The 18,735-nt window shown below is 38.6% G+C and overlaps 4 protein-coding genes across 8 annotated transcripts; 2 read left to right on the top strand and 2 right to left on the bottom strand.

The window, feature by feature from the left end:
• Window positions 1-162: 162 nt before the first annotated feature.
• On the bottom strand, window positions 163-4,955 carry LOC122872889 (wiskott-Aldrich syndrome protein family member 3-like). Of its 2 annotated transcripts, none has more exons than XR_006377324.1 (4): window positions 4,818-4,955; window positions 1,065-1,232; window positions 852-983; window positions 163-760 (listed from the first exon to the last, which is right to left on the bottom strand). XR_006377324.1 is itself a non-coding variant. In XM_044188977.1 (4 exons), exons 1-4 carry the CDS (start codon window positions 4,301-4,303, stop codon window positions 695-697), a joined length of 384 nt encoding a protein of 127 aa, XP_044044912.1. In that variant the 5' UTR covers window positions 4,304-4,423; the 3' UTR covers window positions 163-694. The 2 variants fall into 2 exon arrangements, 1 of the variants encoding a protein (XP_044044912.1); XM_044188977.1 differs by lacking the exon at window positions 4,818-4,955 and adding an exon at window positions 4,286-4,423.
• A 78-nt stretch (window positions 4,956-5,033) lies between these two features.
• Window positions 5,034-8,790, top strand: rnf11a (ring finger protein 11a). The gene is made up of 3 exons (XM_044188976.1): window positions 5,034-5,165; window positions 6,304-6,476; window positions 7,068-8,790. The coding sequence occupies exons 1-3, from the start codon at window positions 5,067-5,069 to the stop codon at window positions 7,237-7,239; spliced, it is 444 nt and encodes a 147-aa protein (XP_044044911.1). The 5' UTR covers window positions 5,034-5,066; the 3' UTR covers window positions 7,240-8,790.
• An 840-nt stretch (window positions 8,791-9,630) lies between these two features.
• LOC122872887 (heme oxygenase-like) lies at window positions 9,631-12,234 on the bottom strand. Its single transcript, XM_044188975.1, has 7 exons — window positions 11,968-12,234; window positions 11,632-11,785; window positions 11,411-11,467; window positions 11,031-11,142; window positions 10,673-10,888; window positions 10,305-10,577; window positions 9,631-10,157 (listed from the first exon to the last, which is right to left on the bottom strand). Exons 3-7 carry the CDS (start codon window positions 11,458-11,460, stop codon window positions 9,963-9,965), a joined length of 846 nt encoding a protein of 281 aa, XP_044044910.1. The 5' UTR covers window positions 11,461-11,467; window positions 11,632-11,785; window positions 11,968-12,234; the 3' UTR covers window positions 9,631-9,962.
• On the top strand, window positions 10,946-18,491 carry LOC122872886. 4 transcript variants are annotated; one of them, XM_044188974.1, is made up of 8 exons: window positions 10,946-10,965; window positions 14,509-14,648; window positions 15,123-15,162; window positions 15,417-15,526; window positions 15,780-15,836; window positions 15,920-16,303; window positions 17,826-17,948; window positions 18,096-18,491. In XM_044188974.1, exons 2-8 carry the CDS (start codon window positions 14,517-14,519, stop codon window positions 18,138-18,140), a joined length of 891 nt encoding a protein of 296 aa, XP_044044909.1. In that variant the 5' UTR covers window positions 10,946-10,965; window positions 14,509-14,516; the 3' UTR covers window positions 18,141-18,491. The 4 variants fall into 4 exon arrangements, with proteins under 4 accessions (XP_044044909.1, XP_044044908.1, XP_044044906.1 ...); XM_044188973.1 differs by lacking the exon at window positions 10,946-10,965 and adding an exon at window positions 13,569-13,645; XM_044188971.1 differs by lacking the exon at window positions 10,946-10,965 and adding an exon at window positions 13,605-13,752.
• Window positions 18,492-18,735: the final 244 nt, after the last annotated feature.

Genomic DNA, 18,735 nt, shown 5'->3' with positions numbered 1-18,735 from the left:
GTGAACATGGTAAACATCAGCATGTTAGCATTTAGCTCAAAGCACAGCTATGCCTAAGTACAGCTTCACAGAGCTGCTAGCAGGGCTGTAGACTGTTAATGCTTTAAAATCTAAAACAAAGTATTTAAGTTTTCCTTGAAGCAGTAAAGCAAAGAAACAGTATTCAAAGCAGGCTTGAGTTTAATTTATGGTGACATTTTGTAAAGTGACAAAAAAAAAAAACTGGTCCAAATGTGCATTTAAATAAACACAATAAAATTAGATCATTTTAAAAATCCCAAGCAATGTAATTGTACATTTGAATAAGGTACTCTAAGCTTAGGGAATATACCATAAATAAAAGGTTACTTCCACAATTTAGTAATGCACATAATTCCATTCTGTACATTTCCAACAACATGTTCCTGCCTATGTCTTTAAAATTTTCTCTTTAATAAATAGTGGCAACAATATACACTCAAAGTGCTTTTACCAAGTGCCTTATAATTTATAAAATAACTATTAAGCTCAGTTTGGTTCAGAGTTTCTCAAAAGGCACTATAAAGTATATGGCTGGAATTTGAATGAAAAAAGTAAATTCAGCTGTAAGTAATGAGGATAATGATGACTGAGGGTGATGTTACACTGTCAGCGCAGTTCAGAACAGCATTTTCAAGTAATGTAGATTTTTTTGTTTTTAAGTAACTAAAGTGCTTCAGGGCAATTGGTCCTCTGAAATCTGGTCCATCTGAATGTCTGCTTCATCCTGTTGCTCTGTCATCTTGAGACAGAAAGAAAATAACAGTTATTTATTTCTTATGTTTTATGTGATATGGAAAGTGAAAAAGACTATCTACTTAAAAATAATATACCTGTGGTGCAGGGTCGGTTTCCTGCACTGGACCGTGTTTCTCTTCACTATCAGAGGGATTGTCTTCTTGTCCTTGTGACAGTGGAGACTCGGGTCCACTTTGCTCTGGGAGCAGTGGTGAAGCTGGTGCATCCTGGATGTTGGGAGATTTCACAGTAAGATCTTTTAGGGGTCTCACACCAACAGAACTCCAGATTGTGGATGTGACACTTACGTCTGCATGATATAGAGTTTCCGATGAAGGATTTGTCTCTTGGACTGGAAGGCTCTGTTTAGAATTGATTGGTATGGCAGCATGTTCAGGGCACAGTGGAGAACCGATTGTACAAGGCTGGTTACCACAGGTTGGAGGAGGGGGTGGTGGTGGTGAAGGAGCTGTGGCCTAAATGTATCAAGACTGACATTAGGAAAGGCCAAAGTCCTGCTTTGTCCCCATGCTACTGTTCCACTAATTTTCTGAAATCTGAAACATGTTACTGGGGTTGTCTGTCCATATTCTAAACTAAATGGATATCTACTCATCAGGGAATCTAGAAATTCGGGAGGTTAATGATAACATAAGGAGGAATTTCCACTCTACAACTGCACATATATTAAACAGGTTTTTAAGGCTGATTCAAATATTGTTTTTAGGCAAAAAGACAAAAAAAGCACCCCAGCATCCACCTGCAGGCTATGGCTTTAGTCCCAGGGGAGATACCTGCTATCATCACTCCCCAAACTCTTTCTCTGTGCAAGTGTATGCAATGGGGAGTGACAGGGTCAGAGCCAGGCACCAAACATAACTAGATTGCTGTGCTGTATTCACCTGGAAATAAACTTCTATGTAAGGTGACTAACTGAAATATATTATAAAAACATGAAAGTAATTCAGAATTCTCCAACAGAATTACATAGGCTACCTGGCATCAGATCATAATGTAGGGAGATACAAATTGACAGAAAATATGATTGAATAATTACCAATACTCAGAAAACTTAACAGAGTTTGGTTGGTGGCTGGTCAGAAATCTTTCTGGTGGGTGCATTTGGATCCTGCTTCTTTCTACTGACTAGTAAAATTTGAGCAGCTCATCATTTTATAGCCCCTGTGTGTAGGTTTTTGAAATGTGTGAATTTGGCAACTGCTAGAGTTAGTATTAAAAAGACACCGCCCACATCTATGCCACATTGCATAAATTATCAAGCTATCACAAGTATAGTAACAGTAAAAAAAAAATTTATGTCACTATACAAACCTATTTACTACAGTGAAATAAATTAAACACTTCAACAAAACTGTAACTTTTAGCTATTGTTGAAGGTGGGGTATGCGATTTTAATCCTATACACGTCTTTTAGTTCAGCGAATATCTTGTCACGGTCCGCTAGCTGTCCGTTCAGTGCGTGCGCTGAAAAAACTCTGGTGTTTGTACACAGCCCTGGCTCTGTAAATGGGGAAAACAAACAAAGTGGCTCGGACCGGGCCATATCACTTGCTGTTTCACTGTTCGCTCTATATCATGGTATTCGTCATGGTATTGGATTTCTCCAGAATCGCATACCCCACCTTTAAGCATGCCATGCGTTGCCTCCTCCTCTTACCATTTCTTAGTCCTTGAGATCTCTCTTAAAATCAAAAACCAGCAGCAGATTTCTCTCCACTAACAACGAACCCCACAAAATAACAGTAACATGCCTTGATACAGCCTCCTACGGAGTATTAGGATGCTACTAACTACACAGGTCACGTGTTACTCCGCAGCAACAACATACAGCCAGAAATAATCCTTCAGAATAAAAGCGTCAGCATGACAAACATGACAAAACAAAATTTTATCCAAGAGACAAAAATTGCATTATATATAGAAAAAAAAACCTTTTTGACCTATTCTCTATCCCCAATATCACTTAATATGTAGCTGACAAAGAAAAGAAAAAAAAACACTAAAAAGCCCTTAAAAGTCAGCCACACTGTAAAAAAAAAAAGTGACTTCTGAGACAACTTGTCTACACTTTGATTTGTGATGCACGAATTATATACTCATCCTGACCTGTACTTTATCCTCAGACTGTCATGTCATGTGTAGCTGTGAATGGGGGGAAAATAGTAAGAAACAGGCCTTCAAACATAGCCATAAACTGTATAATGTAGGTCAACAGGAACAAATATTTTTCCCTTTGCGCAGCTACAAATTAAATAGCGGTGTGAGAGTAAAATACAGGTCAGAGGAAATATTTTGACACATAATTTGATTGTTAAAGACACTTGTTAAAGAATACATTAAAATTAATGAAAATAAAACCTGCATCTCAGGCTTTCTTTGATGGGTTTCCCATAATGTTTTTTATATTGTGCTGTCTATGCCCACCCAGAGCATTGTTTTGTCTCATAACCTCCCATGAATATGGTCAGAGATGGGCAAAAATAGATTCAAAGATACAAAATACACAAATTGTAAGTGTTTCAAATTAAACTACAAAATATAGCAAACAAGCAATGTGTCAGAAACAAACGAAAGAATTTATGTATTTTAAAAACACATTTCCAAGGGAGCATGAAATCATTTCACAAACCTCCACTCGATATTCACGATGTAGGTCTACTTGATCTATTCCTTCACAAGCACACTGACTCGACTGATCAAGCGGCCAAACATGAGAGAAACAGCTTTTCACTGCTTAACAAGATACATTATAAATCTGACATCAATAAACATCATTACAGTAAAAAGTAAAATGGTTTCTTTTGTTTTCCATGAAGTTATTTAGATCTTGTGAGATGGCTAGAGAGGAACACAGATTTGGTTACCACACCTCTCCTCTTCTCAAGTTAAAAACAGAAAGTACAGTAGAAAGCGCAACAAGCTGTGTGTAGAGTATCATTTCCTAAAAATATTTAAAGATTTACAAGAAATGGCTACAAAACGTACAGCCACTGTCACCGTTTACGCTCTACTCTGATTTTTTTGTGTGACCTGCAATTTTCTAAGCATGCAAGCATGCTTACTTGAGCTCAACCCCCTTTTCTTGTTTTTCCGCCACTCTCTCCTCCTCTCTCATTACTCTCCTTGTTACATGCATTTCTCCTCTTTGCTTGCTAGTAGCTAAAAGCAAGAAAACGATTTTGTAGCATCTATTTCCAAATGATACAATAGGCCAATGTTAAAATTAATAATACAATTAACATTTATTTATTTATGTATTTACTTACTACTAGTTACACATTCTCGCGGTATTCTGAAGTGTTATTATGCCACATTTCTGAAATGGCTCTCCTCTTTTTGGCCGTGTAAAATCAGCTGACGAAAGTTTATAAAAGCTAACGTTCCAAGTAAGCTAGCTTTGCTAATGCCTACCAAAAATACAGAAACACTCGAATATAACGGCAAGTGTTACAAACTGTTTTTTGCTACACTTGATAAAAATATATACCAGCTCACACGTTTCACTCACCTTATACTCCATTGTCATGCCGCTCGAACAAGCCTGGGCAAACTACCGTTAGCAAAGATACTCAGTCTCTGCTGTCGCTGTTAACGGCGCTGCCAAATGCGTCACTTTGCATTTATGCCACGTCATCACGCAGACAGTTTCGGGGAAAGCGTTTTCAGTATTTTTAAAATACAAAAATAGAACGCTAAAATATTTTTGATAGAAAACACGAAACCATTTCTATCAGGTCAATCAAATACAAATTACAAAATACTATTTTGTATTTCAAATACGTACTTTTAATACATTTATCAGAAATACTGCCCACCCTGGACTGCGGCGATTAAAAACCAAGTTATAGTAAATTACTTTAATAATAAAATTCTCCGCCTTTATTCTGAATGTCTGACGAGCATAATCTCTGAAGGCGGAAGTCTGGTGTCTTGCAAATGATAACGATATTCCGGTTTGTGTTTTTCCAAAGTTTGTAAACACAAGAAGCGCACACACAACAGCAGACACACACACAAATCTTTGTCACCAGTTGTCTTACCAGCCACCGTATTTCTCAGCATCGGGCTTTTATTTCGTGAAGAGAGCGACGTCGATCCCCGAGTCGGATTTTCCGTCAAGCTCCTCTTCATGGAAAGACAAACAACAAACTATCAGCTAACAGAAAGCTAAGCTAACGTCGAGCCAAATCGTTCAAACGTTAGCTAGTTAGCTTAGCTCCGGTCGACGCTTGTTACGTGTCTTGTCGCCCCCAGAGCGAAGTGGACACTCTCATGGTGGTCTCAGTTCAATGGGGAACTGTCTGTTTTCACAAGGTGCGGATGACCTGTCGCTGCTGAACGAGTCCGAGGGGGGCAGCCTGCCCGGAGAGCCTCCGCCGCCCTACCAGGTGAGCTGCTGGGGCTCAAGTTAAAGACACTCCGGGGATTTAAAAGCATGTCACCTCGGTAATTTTATGTCCACCATAAAGTCTGTTAATCAGTGATTATTATACCTGTGAGCATAACAGTTACTGTTAGCTCTCAGTATTGAGGTACCAGTCGCAGAAATGTCCAAAAATGACATAAGAGAAGCCCCAGATGATGCTGTTCATTCAGGTTTATCAGCTTTATTGGCCAGGTACGTGTACACATACAAGGAATTTGACTCTGGTTTTTCGTTGCTCTCAATGTACGTACACAGAAATAGACATAAATACAGCTAAAACCAAGGACAACAAGCTCAACAAGTTACATGAACATTAAGCTACTATGTGCAAAGATATATATTTATTTTTTCATTAAGTGTAAAAAACAACAACAGTAAGACAATTAGTGCAATGGTGCAGAGTGCAAATGGTGCTGAAATAATTATGATTAGTGCATAGATTTAAAAAGTGATAATATTTACATAAACAAGGAGATACATTTACAGGTACATTGGATGTTTGTGTCACAGGGTTATTGCACAGGGAATACGAATTTTATTTTAATTTGGTTGATGGAGTTCTTTTTGCCACAGTTACACTTGTAAGTAGATCTGGGAAACACAGTTTGTTTGTTTTGGGGTTTTTTTTATTCAGAGCCTCAGTATCTGTAATGCAACATACACTATTTAAACTTGGGATGGTAAAGAAAATATTATTGGTAAATTGGTTATGGTAGAATAGCTGTTAGAGGCATACACTTACTGTGCTGTACATTCAGAAGACAGACATCATATAAGCTATATATATATATATATAGAGATAGATATATATATATATATATATATATATATATATAGATAGATAGATAGATAGATAGATAGATAGATAGATATAGATATATTAAAATATTATTACAACCAAAGTCCCAGACAATAAGACTTACACAATAGTGCTTTTGTATCATCCATCACTACTAGTCGGATGGCCATTCTCCTGGTGTTGACAAATGACTTTTAAAACTTCAGTTTAGTACGTTAAGTCATTTGGAGGAAATCAAAAGACTCGCAAGAAGACTCGCTTCATCTATGACGCAGGTTGTCTTCTGTTCCTTCTTTTCCAGGAGCGCACCCAGCCAGTGCCAGTGTACCATCCCACCCCAGGTGAGAGTCGTCTGGCTTGCCAGCTGACCGAGGAGGAACAGGTCCGCATTGCCCAACGAATCGGCCTCATCCAGCACCTGCCCAAAGGCATCTTTGACCCCGGCTCCGACCCATCTGACAAGAAAGTTAAAGAGTGAGTCTGAAATAGGCAAAACTCATCTCATTATTTGTTTTGGATTCTTCCCCTATTTTTTTTTATTTACTTTTTTTTATTTTTTTTTTTTATTTACTTGTTGTTTTGATGGAACACAATGGACTGGGTTAATTTTAGTACCATTTTTAAATAAAGCTGTAGTCTGAGCCTTTGTATAGATAGGTCAAATGAGATCATGTCATATTGAGGGAATTAAGTGCTCATTGACTAAAATAACAGAGAACGTGATATCAGGTGTCTAGCTTATTAGTAAATTGGCTTCCAGTGCTTCAACATGAAGCAGTCTACAATAAAGGAACAGTGTACCCCAAAATACACTTCTTTTTTTTTTTTACCATCCTCACTCCCTTGTCAGTAAATCTCAACTGAAGTTATTTGGTTCATTCATTGTTTAAAATACATTTAATGATTTTGAATATCATTATTTGACACAAATTGTAGTTATACTTACCATTGGTCAAAATGAGCATTTAGATTAATGAGGATATGTTCATTTTTAACAATGCTTGTGGATTCTACAAACATTATCGTCATAAAGATTAAGAACTTACTGTTTCTCTCTCCTCCCAGATGTGTTATCTGCATGATGGATTTTGAGTACGGCGATCCCATTCGGTTCTTGCCTTGCCTTCACATCTACCATGTGGACTGCATTGACCCCTGGCTGATGCGCTCCTTCACCTGCCCCTCCTGCATGGAGCCGGTAGATGCAGCCCTGCTGTCCTCTTACGAAACCAACTGAGCAGCCCCATGATGGCTGCTCCTACCTAAAAGTAACTGCACCTTTTTTAGCCGAAACTGTCCTAGCTGTTTTAACAGGTAGCCAAGGTGATGTGGCATTATGCAGATGTTTGGAGGGTGTTTTAGAATGCAAACAGATGTTGAAAACTGTGCCCTACAGTACATTGGTACTGTAGGTAGGTGTGCACCTATTTGGGCTTTGGAAACTCTTTGCCTTTTACAGTAGGACAACGTGCCAAATCAAGCTAGATGAAGAATATGGAAAGCTGTACACGTAGCAAAATATTACTGCAAAGTAATTTCACTTTTGTATGACTGACAGTCTATTGTAATTTGTGATTTTCATGGTATTTAGATGCATGTAATTTACTTCCCCTTTCAAGACGTAATGTGCAATATGTTATATCAATGGAGTAAATGCAGGAAACTTTTCAAACTAACCCTTGGCCTTGAATGTCAGAAAAACACAGGCCTCTCTACTGATATGCAATCATCAAAACACAGAAAAATTACCTACCTAAAAGTTTTCTGAATAAATTATATACTATGAGGTCCGATGACCATTCATGTCTATGGCGCCATGAGATAAAATGGTGTCATTTCAGCTTTTGAAGATATTTGAAGATTGGATCTATTTTATTTGACTAGGGTCTTGTTGTCTATACTGTAGTTTTTCCTTTGAAGCTGCTTTTATTAATGTGGATCAGTTTTTTGGCCTTTCCACAATATGGATCCTCTCCTCTGCTTTGCCTTGAGTTTGTGCTCTTGTTTTAAAACTCAGTCCTTAGTGTGTCCTTTTCATTGTTTACCGTCAGTGACATTTACAAAGACAAGATATGCTGTGCAATCTCCCTTAGTGCACCTTGGGATACCCTTCATCTGCCACTTTGTGGCTTGTAGATTGCATAGATGATTGTGAGTTTTGATGTGTGTGTGATTTTTTTTTTTTTTTTTTTGAGGGGGATGGTAGGTAGTGATTGGCATGTCAAGGTAACATTGTGAATTAACCCTGTCAGTTGTAAACCTTGTTATAGTTACCTCTCTTTTTCTAGGTTGAAGCTGTTGGGTTTTGTTTTGTGTTGATGGCCTTCTTACAGCAAGTGATGCATTTCCAGAGCTCCTGGGTGTGGTCAAACAAAATGCTATAGTATTATCTGAAACTGTCTGTGTAAAGAGAAGCTACAGCAATAGAAAGGAATGTATCTTGAATGTAAAGCATTATGTCAGCTTTTAAAGATTTGGACAGCATATGTGACAGACATTTCTGATTTACTCAGGCTGCTGTGCCTTTTAAGGTTGAGGTAAGCCAATTCCTGTGAAGTACTATCATTTCTGACATGACTTGTGTTGTTATTTTAGTTGTCCTCTAGGGGGAGATAGATACCAGCACTGTTCTGATTTGTGTCATGATGGAATAGGCCTAGGCTGAAGCCAGAAATTTGCTCTGGCTGCTGTTAACAATCATTTTGTGTTTTAATTTATAATGTGTGCCACTGGTGCACAGGTTTTAGGAAAATCATGAAGCAACAATAAAAGTGGATACCAAATTTTACATAAGCATGATGTGTGTTGTTTCACTGTTATGTGTTAAAGCCAAATAGGTCACTGCGGCAAAAATGCTTTCTTTTTATTTGGCCAAATCATAGTTCCTCGTTATCTTATATGAAAGCTAGCATACATTGTGACAGGACACAATCACACAACGATGACATGTACCAAATTTGTTCAATGAAATGACTTACCATTCATAACAACTTATTTGTAACAGCTTACTGTACAGTGGGAAAATGGATAGAGACAATTTTATTTATAGAGCAGTCCTGGATATAGTGTAGTAGTAGAATTCATGGGGAATAAATTATAAGTCTTTACTAATTCTGATATATATATATATATATATATATATATAAAATACTGATATGAATTCAGGTAGTGTTGAAACAATTTATCAATGAGTGGAATGACAGAACCTAAATCGACATTGAATTTGATAATTGATTGTCTAATTTATCAAGCAAAAAAAGATTGAAATAAGAGATTAATCAATAATGAAAATAATCGTTAGTAGCAGCGCTCGTTGCAGAAGGTGCTAACCTGATGTAGAGAAGAGGAATAATTCTGCATGTAGTAGATGGTTTACCAGCAATTGTGTTCATTAATTGTGTAATCGTATAAACGGAATCTTTCCCAGTGTTTTACCAGGAAACATGATAACACCAAGGGCTAAATGAACAGCAGGCACACGGTCGGGTGCCAAACCATTTGTGCAAATGTCAACCAGCTGGACCCTGAACATCAGCAGTGTCATACCCATTACAAGAAAATAGCATGCATGGGCAGTGCCAACTAAAGGATAGACAAATACTTCACAAAATTGCAAGAGAAGGGTGTATTCTCTTTTAACAAAAGATTTTATTAAAAAGGTAACATTCACAGTATTATAAGCACACATATTGCACATTTTAATGCACACTGGATAACAGTGTTGGACGAAAAATTGTAGAATTCAAAAATCATTACACTCAACTTAGAATATATATATTATAATTGTGGTTCTCAGTCAAATTACAAAAATATTACACAGTCTCTTGTCATTTACAGACCGGTAAAATCTTACAAAATTATAATCAGGTAAGCTTTTTTATGAGTCTTACAGTACAGAAGGGAATATCTACAATTTACAGCAACAAACCAATACATAGTATTTCTTGTTGTGTATCTTCTCTAAAAAGCATAGATTCCTAAACTGACTGTGGCCAGAGCCACAAAAAGTCCCAGGACCATTCTGAGCAGTGGCGCAGTTTTGATAATGGGTCCAGGGATCTGGAGTGTCTTTGCTGGTGTGTTACTGGAGTGTGTTGAACAATTCTGCAGCTTGTTTTCAGTGACACTTAGCATCTTCTGTAAATCATCAAAGACCTGTAAAAACAAAGGCAAGAACGTCAATCAGTGGCTTCTTAATAAACAATTGCAAGAGCAAAGGTTAGTATTGTAAGTTCAGCTGCCCTCAAAGTGACCTTTCTGTTTTAAGGTTTCTCGCTCTGCTCAACCATCATCGCTCTGTACCTGAATGTTTAACTCAAAGGCTCTGACAGCCTCCTCCAGCACGCCGTTCCTCTCCTCCTCCGTCAGCTCCACGCTGTTCATCCGGCTACGATACAGCTGTTTGAACAGGTTGGGGCTGGACACACCAGGGAAGGCAAAGAACGACAGACCCTCGCTGCTCTTCAGCCCCATGGACTTCTGGGCAATTCTACCCAGGACCTGCCCTCCAGACAGGTCACCTAAGTACCGGGTGTAAGCATGGGCGACCAGAAATGCAGGGTTTTCTTTACCAATCTGGGGGGGGGACAGGGATGAAGAGTGTTATTTCAGTATCAAACAGTAGAGAAACAACTGTGTGTGTAATATATGTATGATACAATCAAACATACTTGTCTGAGTCTGTGGCAGTATCTTTTAGTGGCTGTGGGGACAACAATCTTCTCTCTCCAGTCCTGGCCATAGAAGTACTCCAGGTCTTTCTCGATGGCCTCCAGCCTGGCCAGTTCAGCCGGGAAATAAATGGGTGCGACACCAGGGTGGTTGGAGTTCCTGTCCAGCTCTTCCTCCAAGGCCTGGTAGACCTCATACAGTGAGCACAGGAGGAGCTGAAGAGGAGGAGGAGGAGGAGAGGTGGTGTCAGACAAAAAGATCACAGTAGCCAACAGACCCACCATACAATAAGGTATGAAAAAAGTGAGATTATCCAATAAAAGTAGATTTAAAATATGTTGGGCTGTGCTATATTACCTTGTACTGTTGCAGGGTGACTTGTCCCTTCTGGAAACTCAGCATCAGTTCTGTGTTTTCTGCCCTGACGTGGCTTTCCTTTGTCACCTTTTTGATTTGTTCTGACAGATCTCTGCAAAACCAAAATGAATCATAATCAGAACAGCCAGGTCGATTTCAGTTGTGTCAAAACAGATACTTTCTGACCACAGCTTTGTCTGACTTGGTCACATTATGTGAATACATTACTGCACCTAAAGATGTTTATGTAATATAGGCAACGTGCAGGTGATAAAACTTTACAAGCACATGGCTGGATACTGTAAAGCCCTGTGATGAAATGTGAATGAGTTAGGAAGAATGTTTTAGAGATACAATAAATCACAGCAGCTCATTTGTACCTGTCAGTCATCTGCTCTGCTGCTGTCTGAGTCTTCTTCTCTGTCTCCATTGTGGCCCTGAAAAAAAGTTCAGATATCAGAAAAGTGCCTTTGCAGGACATAAACCATCTTCTAAGATGATCACCAACATTATATTTGGATTCAAGAGGTATAGAGTGTCAGAAAGAGGTTATGAAATTCAAAGTATGACCAAAAACAGGAATGTATTGTGTTTTACTCACCAGTTAGGATGAAGTTCTGTAGGTTTGATAGTTTGGTCTATATCCACAGCGATTCACTGTTTTCTCTCTGGATGTGCAGTACAGTTTGTGCTCTGTGTGCTGCCAGTGTTCTCCCCCTTTTATACAATCCTCCTCTGTCTCCTCCCTCCAGCAGCTGAATGAAAACAGGAACCTTAGCGTCATAAAACCTCAGCTAAACGTGATATGGCAACTTCAGCAAAAACAATAGGAGGGACTGAGAGTTAACATGATGCAGCAACTCTGAGAGCAACTTGGAAAAGTTCTGAGGGAGGGACTATGGGACTTAGCATGAGTAAGGAAGTTTTAGTAACGCACTGGAAAACCGGAGGGAGGAGGGCTAAACGTGACAGTGCAGCTTTGGAATTCCAAACCAACCAGGCGAGAGGAGGAGCCGACTCTAAACATGACTGTGTGAGTTTCTGAAGCCGAAGAGGGAGGAAGTGTTCAAACAGTGACTCATGGTACAGAAAAACAATCACATGATTGTATCAAGACAATACACCAGCAATTTTCAGTTCATCAGAAATATAAACAAGTTTAACCATGTTACCAGATTACTGATTAGTCTATCAACGTTCACATGAAAATAAAAAAGCTGATATGAGTAATGGAGGCTGACTGATGGAAGCTGCTACAATTATATAAAAAGATACGGTGCAATGCTGCTTTCTATGATTTTGTCCATACTTTTTTTATTATATTTATAAACCCGGGGCTAAAAACTGTTAGAATTTAAGTTAGACTGTTAGTGATTAAAATTTAAGCCAGCAATTTGAATTTATATTATTTCTGTAACTGCCCTAAAATGAATCAAGCCAACAGTTTAGCTTTTTAAATTATAACAATCTGTGCAGCGTTCACCATTAAGTGTTCCTTTTTGCAAATAGATCAACATGGTCGCACACATGGTCACATCATACTTGCCTGTCTGGTTGGATGCTTAATCTGACACCCATATGTGACTGTGACATGCTGTAAATGGCTTAGTAATGACTTGTGTAAGTGATGAAACAATGAACATGACATGGTCAAAAGTATGTGGACACCTGAACATTACACCCACATGTGATTGTTGAACATTTCATCCCAAAAACATGGGCATTAATATGCTGCTACCACTCCAATGGGAAGGCTTTGCACAAGATTTTGAATCTGGCTGCAGGGATTTGCTCCCATTCAGCCACAACAGCATCAGTGAGGTCGGGCAATGATGCCCTGGCTCGCAGCTGACATTCCTAAAGTTCATCCCAAAGGTGTCAGATGGGGTTGAGATCAGAGCATTTCTGTATGGAAAGGGTCTTCCCCAAACTGCTGGCATAAAATTGGAATCACATTATTGTCTAAAATAGACAATAGTGTTTAGGGTCTAAGGATAGGGGGTATCATATGTTGCACAGATCGTGAAGCACTTTGAGGCAAATTTGTGATTTCCGGGCTAGATTTTTTTTAGATTATTTTTTAATTACTTCACTTGACTAAAATATCACTGGATGCTGTAGCATTAAGATTTCCCTTAATTGGAAATAAGGGGCCAAGCTCAAACCATGAAAATCAGCCCCACACCAAAAGTCCACAAAAGTATGTGGTCAGAGGTGTCTACATACTTTTGGCTATAAAGTGTAATTACTCCTGTTAAGTAAATGACAGATTATTTGAAACGAATAGATAGCGAAATGTAGAAATTAATGTCTAGTTAAGTCTTACTGTGAAATAGTGAAAAATTAAATTCTTAAGGCATAACCTACCTACCTAATATCAAAAACATATTTCAAGAGGATACTTTAATGTGAAAATATGTGTCGCAGAAGAACTGGATCTGCTCAGCCGACTGCAGCAAGACATAATAATTGGTGATCTATTAAATCAGTTAACTCTCCCTCCAGTCTAACATGAATCAGCAGAGAGAGAGAGAGAGAGAGAGAGAGAGAGAGAGAGAGAGAGAGAGAGAGAGAGAGAGAGAGAGAGAGAGAGACTGACTGTGCAAGTGCTAAACGTGAGTCAGCAGCTTTTCCTTCACACGGTTCAGATCCGCCAAAGACTTGAAGTTGAAACATTGCGTTCACCCGAGGCTATCGGCAAAAAACATGGCGCCTATTCAAGGTTTTTATTAGAAGTTTTTGGCCACGTGTTAGCTCGTTGTTCGGTCGACAAAAGCTGATATGTCCACAACACAAAACCTTTCTTCAATGATCGTTAGATTTTAGCCAAGTTTCAGGCATAACGTTACCGTTAACTGTCGCTGTAACCTAGAAACGTCGACGACAGACTTTGAGCTTGTAACATGGCGACACCGACACGAAGTTAACTGTTAACTTAAGCCTGTCCGTAACTCACAGCTTTATCCGTTGGCTTTAATTTGTTAAGATAAATACTAAGATAAAAACGGACTCAAACCGTTGGAAAGCCTGGGAAATATTTGGGCTGGAGCAAACAGTCCCAAGTTTACTCTGTACTTAGTAACATTAAAGCCCGACTCTCATGTAGCTAGGTGTTGCTTGTTTTCTACATTAGCAAGACCTCCGGTGCTACCAAACACCTAACTTAGCACTAGCTAGCTAGTTTCTCTCTATTTTGCTTACTATGGCATTACCATAGTCGTGTTAAGTCACTTGAAAATATAACATTTAGTTAACCCTCTTTTTGGTCTGACATAAATCTCAACAAATTCAAATAGGGATAGACATAGCTTCAAAATAAGCTACATTTTATAATGAAAAGGTCTACTGTAACTTAATTATTTCTTAAGTTAAACTGTATTCCCCTTTTGCATTGGTGGTGCTTTCCATTTAATCACAATTCACAACTGGAGCTTGATTAATATGGCTGCTGCTGAATCACTGTCCCTCTCATCCGCAGCTGTGTAGATGGATGGTGAAGCAGACCTAGTGAGTGAATTCAGCCAGAGAGAGAAGAAAAGGTCCTACAAAGACTTGATGATGGATGTGGAGGAGCCAGATTCGGATATTGAGGAATGCAGCACCAAGAGGTTTCACAAGGTGAACTCTGGGCCTGCACTGGTAGCTAGAGGAATGTTAGAGAAATAGTCGACTATTAAGTTTTTCAAATTATCTTTCCTCTGCAGCAGAGTATCAACAGTTGTGATAAGGGGAGTGACAAATAATAGATGTTCTGATATAGTCGTTTGGCACATGTAACTGATACATTGGCATCAGTGTTATGCTATGTTCTTTTGCAGTGTCAGGTGTATCCTTGAACTCTGAACTGTTCTGCTTTGTGGCAGCCTTTTGTCAGTTTATGGCAGTGTGTGTAAATTAATAGGCTCAGACTATGCAGTTTGGTACACACCGTTCCATTTAAGCTGGTTATAAAACATCTGTCTTGCAATATATCACATATTGCGAAATTGATACCATTATTTTACCTTATTTCTGGATTTTGTGATTCACTTTAATTAGTGAATTAGGGTTGATTAGTCCCAGTTGTGATATCTCATTGTTCACTTTTTTCAGGAACCAAAAAGCTTGCTTAACAAAAAAAGGCTACACTCCGGTAAGGTGCTTTTAACATAACTGTGTGTGTGTTTATCGTGTGTCAGGTGTGTAGAAAGCTGAAGAGGTTTTAATATTGTAACTCTCACAAATCCATCATGACGTAATACAGTATGTCTCAGTGGTAAATGGTAAGCAAATTTCAGCTAAAACCACCGTGACTAGTCATATGACCACAGTGCAGACAGGACACTTCAGAAGATGGTTAACAGAATAATCTTCTATTGTTTCTTACGAATACATGACATGTTTCAGATAATAGTGGAATGGATCCTGGACTTTATGAAGCAGAGTCCTCCGGCTTCCTCCCTGCTTGTCCAGTCTGTGTGCCACAAGACAGATGGGGAATAAGAGGAGGAGAAGAGGTGAGAGAACAGATGAGAGAAAAAGAACATGGCATTAAATACATTTTACTCTGTCAGGTTAAGATTGTAAGAACATCAACAAATAGATAATCACAACAAAAACTGTTAAGTTCTGGATACTGTCATTGTAAACAAGGAAGAAACACAGAATTATTTATCAAAAGAGATGCCAACCTTTAAATGATTTAAACTGCCTGTAATTTCTTCCCTTCCACACTCATGATGACTAAAATGTCTAAACTCTCTCTTCCAGGATATCCAAGACAAGTTGTTGCATAATTGTTGCACAGCAGGGGGCAGGATTGATCAGGTAATTATCCGATATTTTGTTCAAAGTTATTTCTACTTTTACTTCCATTCATCATCATTTTTCTACCTTTCTGTTTCTCCCAGGCAAGTCCAAGCTCCATGTTGGAGTACTGGGTGTATCTAGATAACCAGAACAACATGGCAGACCGTCCCGTTGCCAGAACTATCACCCCTCCTGCCACTCCACTAACCAACAGGCCTTGTCCATTCATACCTGCTCCTAGCTCACTGACAGCCATTGCTTCTGCAGTGAGCACTGTAGTTAATCCCATGGCATTTATCCCCATGACTGACACCTGTAGTCCCGTTAGTTCTATGTGCAGTCCCACCGGTTCAGCCTGGGACACTCTCAGATCCACATCCAGGAGTTCTGGCTGCTCTGACCGGGTCCCTGTCAGTGCTGCAGCTCACCTACACCTGTTGGGGGAATCCTTGTCCCTGATTGGACAACATCTTCAGGAGACAAAGGTAAGTAGATTCAGTGTAGAGAAAAAAGAATTTTATCAAAAACCTGGGGCTTGATTTCTCTTGAGTACTGGTCTGGGATGCTTTCTTTGATATTGTGAGCGTATTACGTAGATAATGAAGTGGCTGTGCCTTTATAATTGGATATCCATATTTTTAATATTTCAAATCATGATGTAACCCTACTTAAGTGTTGCTTCATGAACTCGTAGTGCTGCATGTTCTTCATCTTTTTCTGTTATTTTTCGGTGTTATGCCTGTCTGGCACAGTGGCTGAGCAAGTTACTGCATATTTGAGAGCAAATACAACAAATGAAGATTAGTGAATACAGCTCACTCTTTACCAGGCATCCAGGGTTAACCAGACTAAATTACCACTAGAATGGCCCATAGATTTGGGGGTACATGTACTGGTTGTGGAGCAATATACAATGACAATATGCATCCTGGAGCTGAAAAATGCACCAAAAAATTTATCAAATTCGACTCCCAAAAGGTACCTGTTGTTTTAATATATGTACATTAAAAGCAAATAAAAGAACAAATTTGTTGCTGATAGAGTACACGATTTCAATTTGATCTTTTGCACCTGTCTACCAGGTGTGCATTAGACAAAACTTGATTACATAAAGTACAAACAAAAGCCAGAGGGTGAAAATAAATTACATATGTTTATAGTGTGAACAGATTCTGAAGATGTTTATATTGGTTTGAATAATATTTGTCCAATCACCTGAGCCACAAAACCCAAGTGTAAAAAAACTGAGAGAATATATAATATTCAGTCATAAATGTATATGTAAACCCAAAGAAAGTGTTAAACATTTTTCCCTACTTCTGCTTAAAGCTGGAGTGTGGGACTTTTACATATAAATGAACGTCGGTTACATTTAAGCCCTTGCCAAACGAGTTCACACAATGCTGATTAAGCCTAAGCCTGGAGTTTTTAAATCTGGTGTTTGTGGCTACATTCCTGCACCGGCGCACTGGTAGTGATACCTTTTACATTGACCAGCAATGATTGGTTTGCCAAAGCTGAAGGGGGGAACCACCGTAGCAATGGCGTAGGCTACAGCAACTAGGAGTCTGGCAGAGCCTGTATGTCATAAGCACGCGACAACAGTGTTTGTGTAATTACTCTCAGTGCCAGAAGGGGGAGACAAAAGTTCTGCACTGCATGTTTAAGGAGAAAAATTAGGAAACTACAAAAATATTTTGTTTTTATTAAAATATTTTTTATGGTAGGCCTACAGAAGGAGGTAAATATATTCAAAGCTGTTTTCTCTTAGAAGGTTGATGGACATTTTGAAAGCTGTGAGCTATTGCAGTCCTGAAATTCAAAACAATTGACTTGTCTGCTCCAGTTTAGACACAAACATGTGTCTCTAGTTTTCACTACATTCCTCTGTCTACAGACTAACTGACTACAGCATTAAGAAGGGCAGGTTTCATTTAGCCTCTAGGGAACATTAAGCATATTCACTGCAGTAAGGGATGATAATTGCCTTTCTTTGTGTCTCTGCAGAAAATGGTTAGTATGTCGAGTAGCTTGTCTCTGCTCCTGGACTCTCTGCTGTGTGCCCTGGCTCCTTTAATCTGTCTCACCGCACAGATACCAGAGCTGAGGAGCTGCACACAACCCACACTGGTAGGAGATTCAGCCACTTAACAGTGCATACACACCACATACTTTACACTGTTTATATGCACATGCATGCACATGCGTAAAATGATTGTTCTGCCAGTATGTTATGCGTTAAGTAAGAAACGGCTGTTTTTATCATTCTTTTTTGAGGCCTCCACTCTGGAAAACATTGCCTACGTGATGCCCGGGCTGTAAGTGATGATGAAGATGTTCTGATAGATATAGGTTAGTTTACACTTGGAAAATAAGTATAAAATCAATTTTGTTTAAAAAAAAATTTGTTTGCACTATTAAAACCTATTTTTGTTTTATCACAAATATGCAAGTTTACTTTAATATGTCAAGTTATTTTCTTGTATTGGTTGTTCAGTTAAAATGTGTGTGAAGATTGAATTATGTAACTTTTTTTACTGACCAGATACCTTCTGTCTGTTGCTGGACAAGTGTCAATTTCAGTTTTTCTGCTTCACAGTGGCGATCACATAGATTTACTCTCTTACATGTTCTTGGATTTATACTGAAAATAAAAGTTTGAGAAAATACAAATTTGCATAAGTTAATTAAGGAATATGACTGTATCTTTGGCACCTCTGATGAGAAATTTGACTGCATATGACCAGGAGTCACGGAAGCCACTATTTAATTTATCTGAAAACTCATTGTTTAAGTGTATACTTGTCAGGTTGATGACATCATCCAATAAGCCATGTATGAGTTTGTTTATATACTGCAATATGACCAATTAACTCACGTCACACTAAATTTATGCTTAAAGTAAAATGTTTTCAAA

Source organism: Siniperca chuatsi, linkage group LG3 (genome assembly GCF_020085105.1).
Source record: "Siniperca chuatsi isolate FFG_IHB_CAS linkage group LG3, ASM2008510v1, whole genome shotgun sequence".
In the NCBI taxonomy this organism is placed as follows: domain Eukaryota; kingdom Metazoa; phylum Chordata; class Actinopteri; order Centrarchiformes; family Sinipercidae; genus Siniperca; species Siniperca chuatsi.
Note: the sequence above shows the minus strand (reverse complement) of the source record. Positions and strands in the feature narration are given on the sequence as shown.

Bases quoted from the DNA above. Each gene is read 5' to 3' on its own strand.
- LOC122872886 (XM_044188974.1), top strand. From the start codon at position 14,517: ATGGATGGTGAAGCAGACCTAGTGAGTGAATTCAGCCAGAGAGAGAAG. The intron at 14,649-15,122 runs GTGAACTCTGGG...CACTTTTTTCAG, and splicing joins GCACCAAGAGGTTTCACAAG to GAACCAAAAAGCTTGCTTAA. The intron at 15,837-15,919 runs GTAATTATCCGA...TGTTTCTCCCAG, and splicing joins CAGGGGGCAGGATTGATCAG to GCAAGTCCAAGCTCCATGTT.
- LOC122872889 (XM_044188977.1), bottom strand. The intron at 984-1,064 runs GTAAGTGTCACA...CCCAACATCCAG, and splicing joins AAACTCTATATCATGCAGAC to GATGCACCAGCTTCACCACT. The intron at 761-851 runs GTATATTATTTT...TTCTGTCTCAAG, and splicing joins AAACCGACCCTGCACCACAG to ATGACAGAGCAACAGGATGA.
- rnf11a (XM_044188976.1), top strand. From the start codon at position 5,067: ATGGGGAACTGTCTGTTTTCACAAGGTGCGGATGACCTGTCGCTGCTG. The intron at 5,166-6,303 runs GTGAGCTGCTGG...CTTCTTTTCCAG, and splicing joins AGCCTCCGCCGCCCTACCAG to GAGCGCACCCAGCCAGTGCC. The intron at 6,477-7,067 runs GTGAGTCTGAAA...CTCTCCTCCCAG, and splicing joins TCTGACAAGAAAGTTAAAGA to ATGTGTTATCTGCATGATGG.
- LOC122872887 (XM_044188975.1), bottom strand. From the start codon at position 11,460: ATGGAGACAGAGAAGAAGACTCAGACAGCAGCAGAGCAGATGACTGAC. The intron at 11,143-11,410 runs GTACAAATGAGC...TTGGTTTTGCAG, and splicing joins GCAGAGCAGATGACTGACAG to AGATCTGTCAGAACAAATCA. The intron at 10,889-11,030 runs GTAATATAGCAC...CCTCCTCTTCAG, and splicing joins TCACCCTGCAACAGTACAAG to CTCCTCCTGTGCTCACTGTA.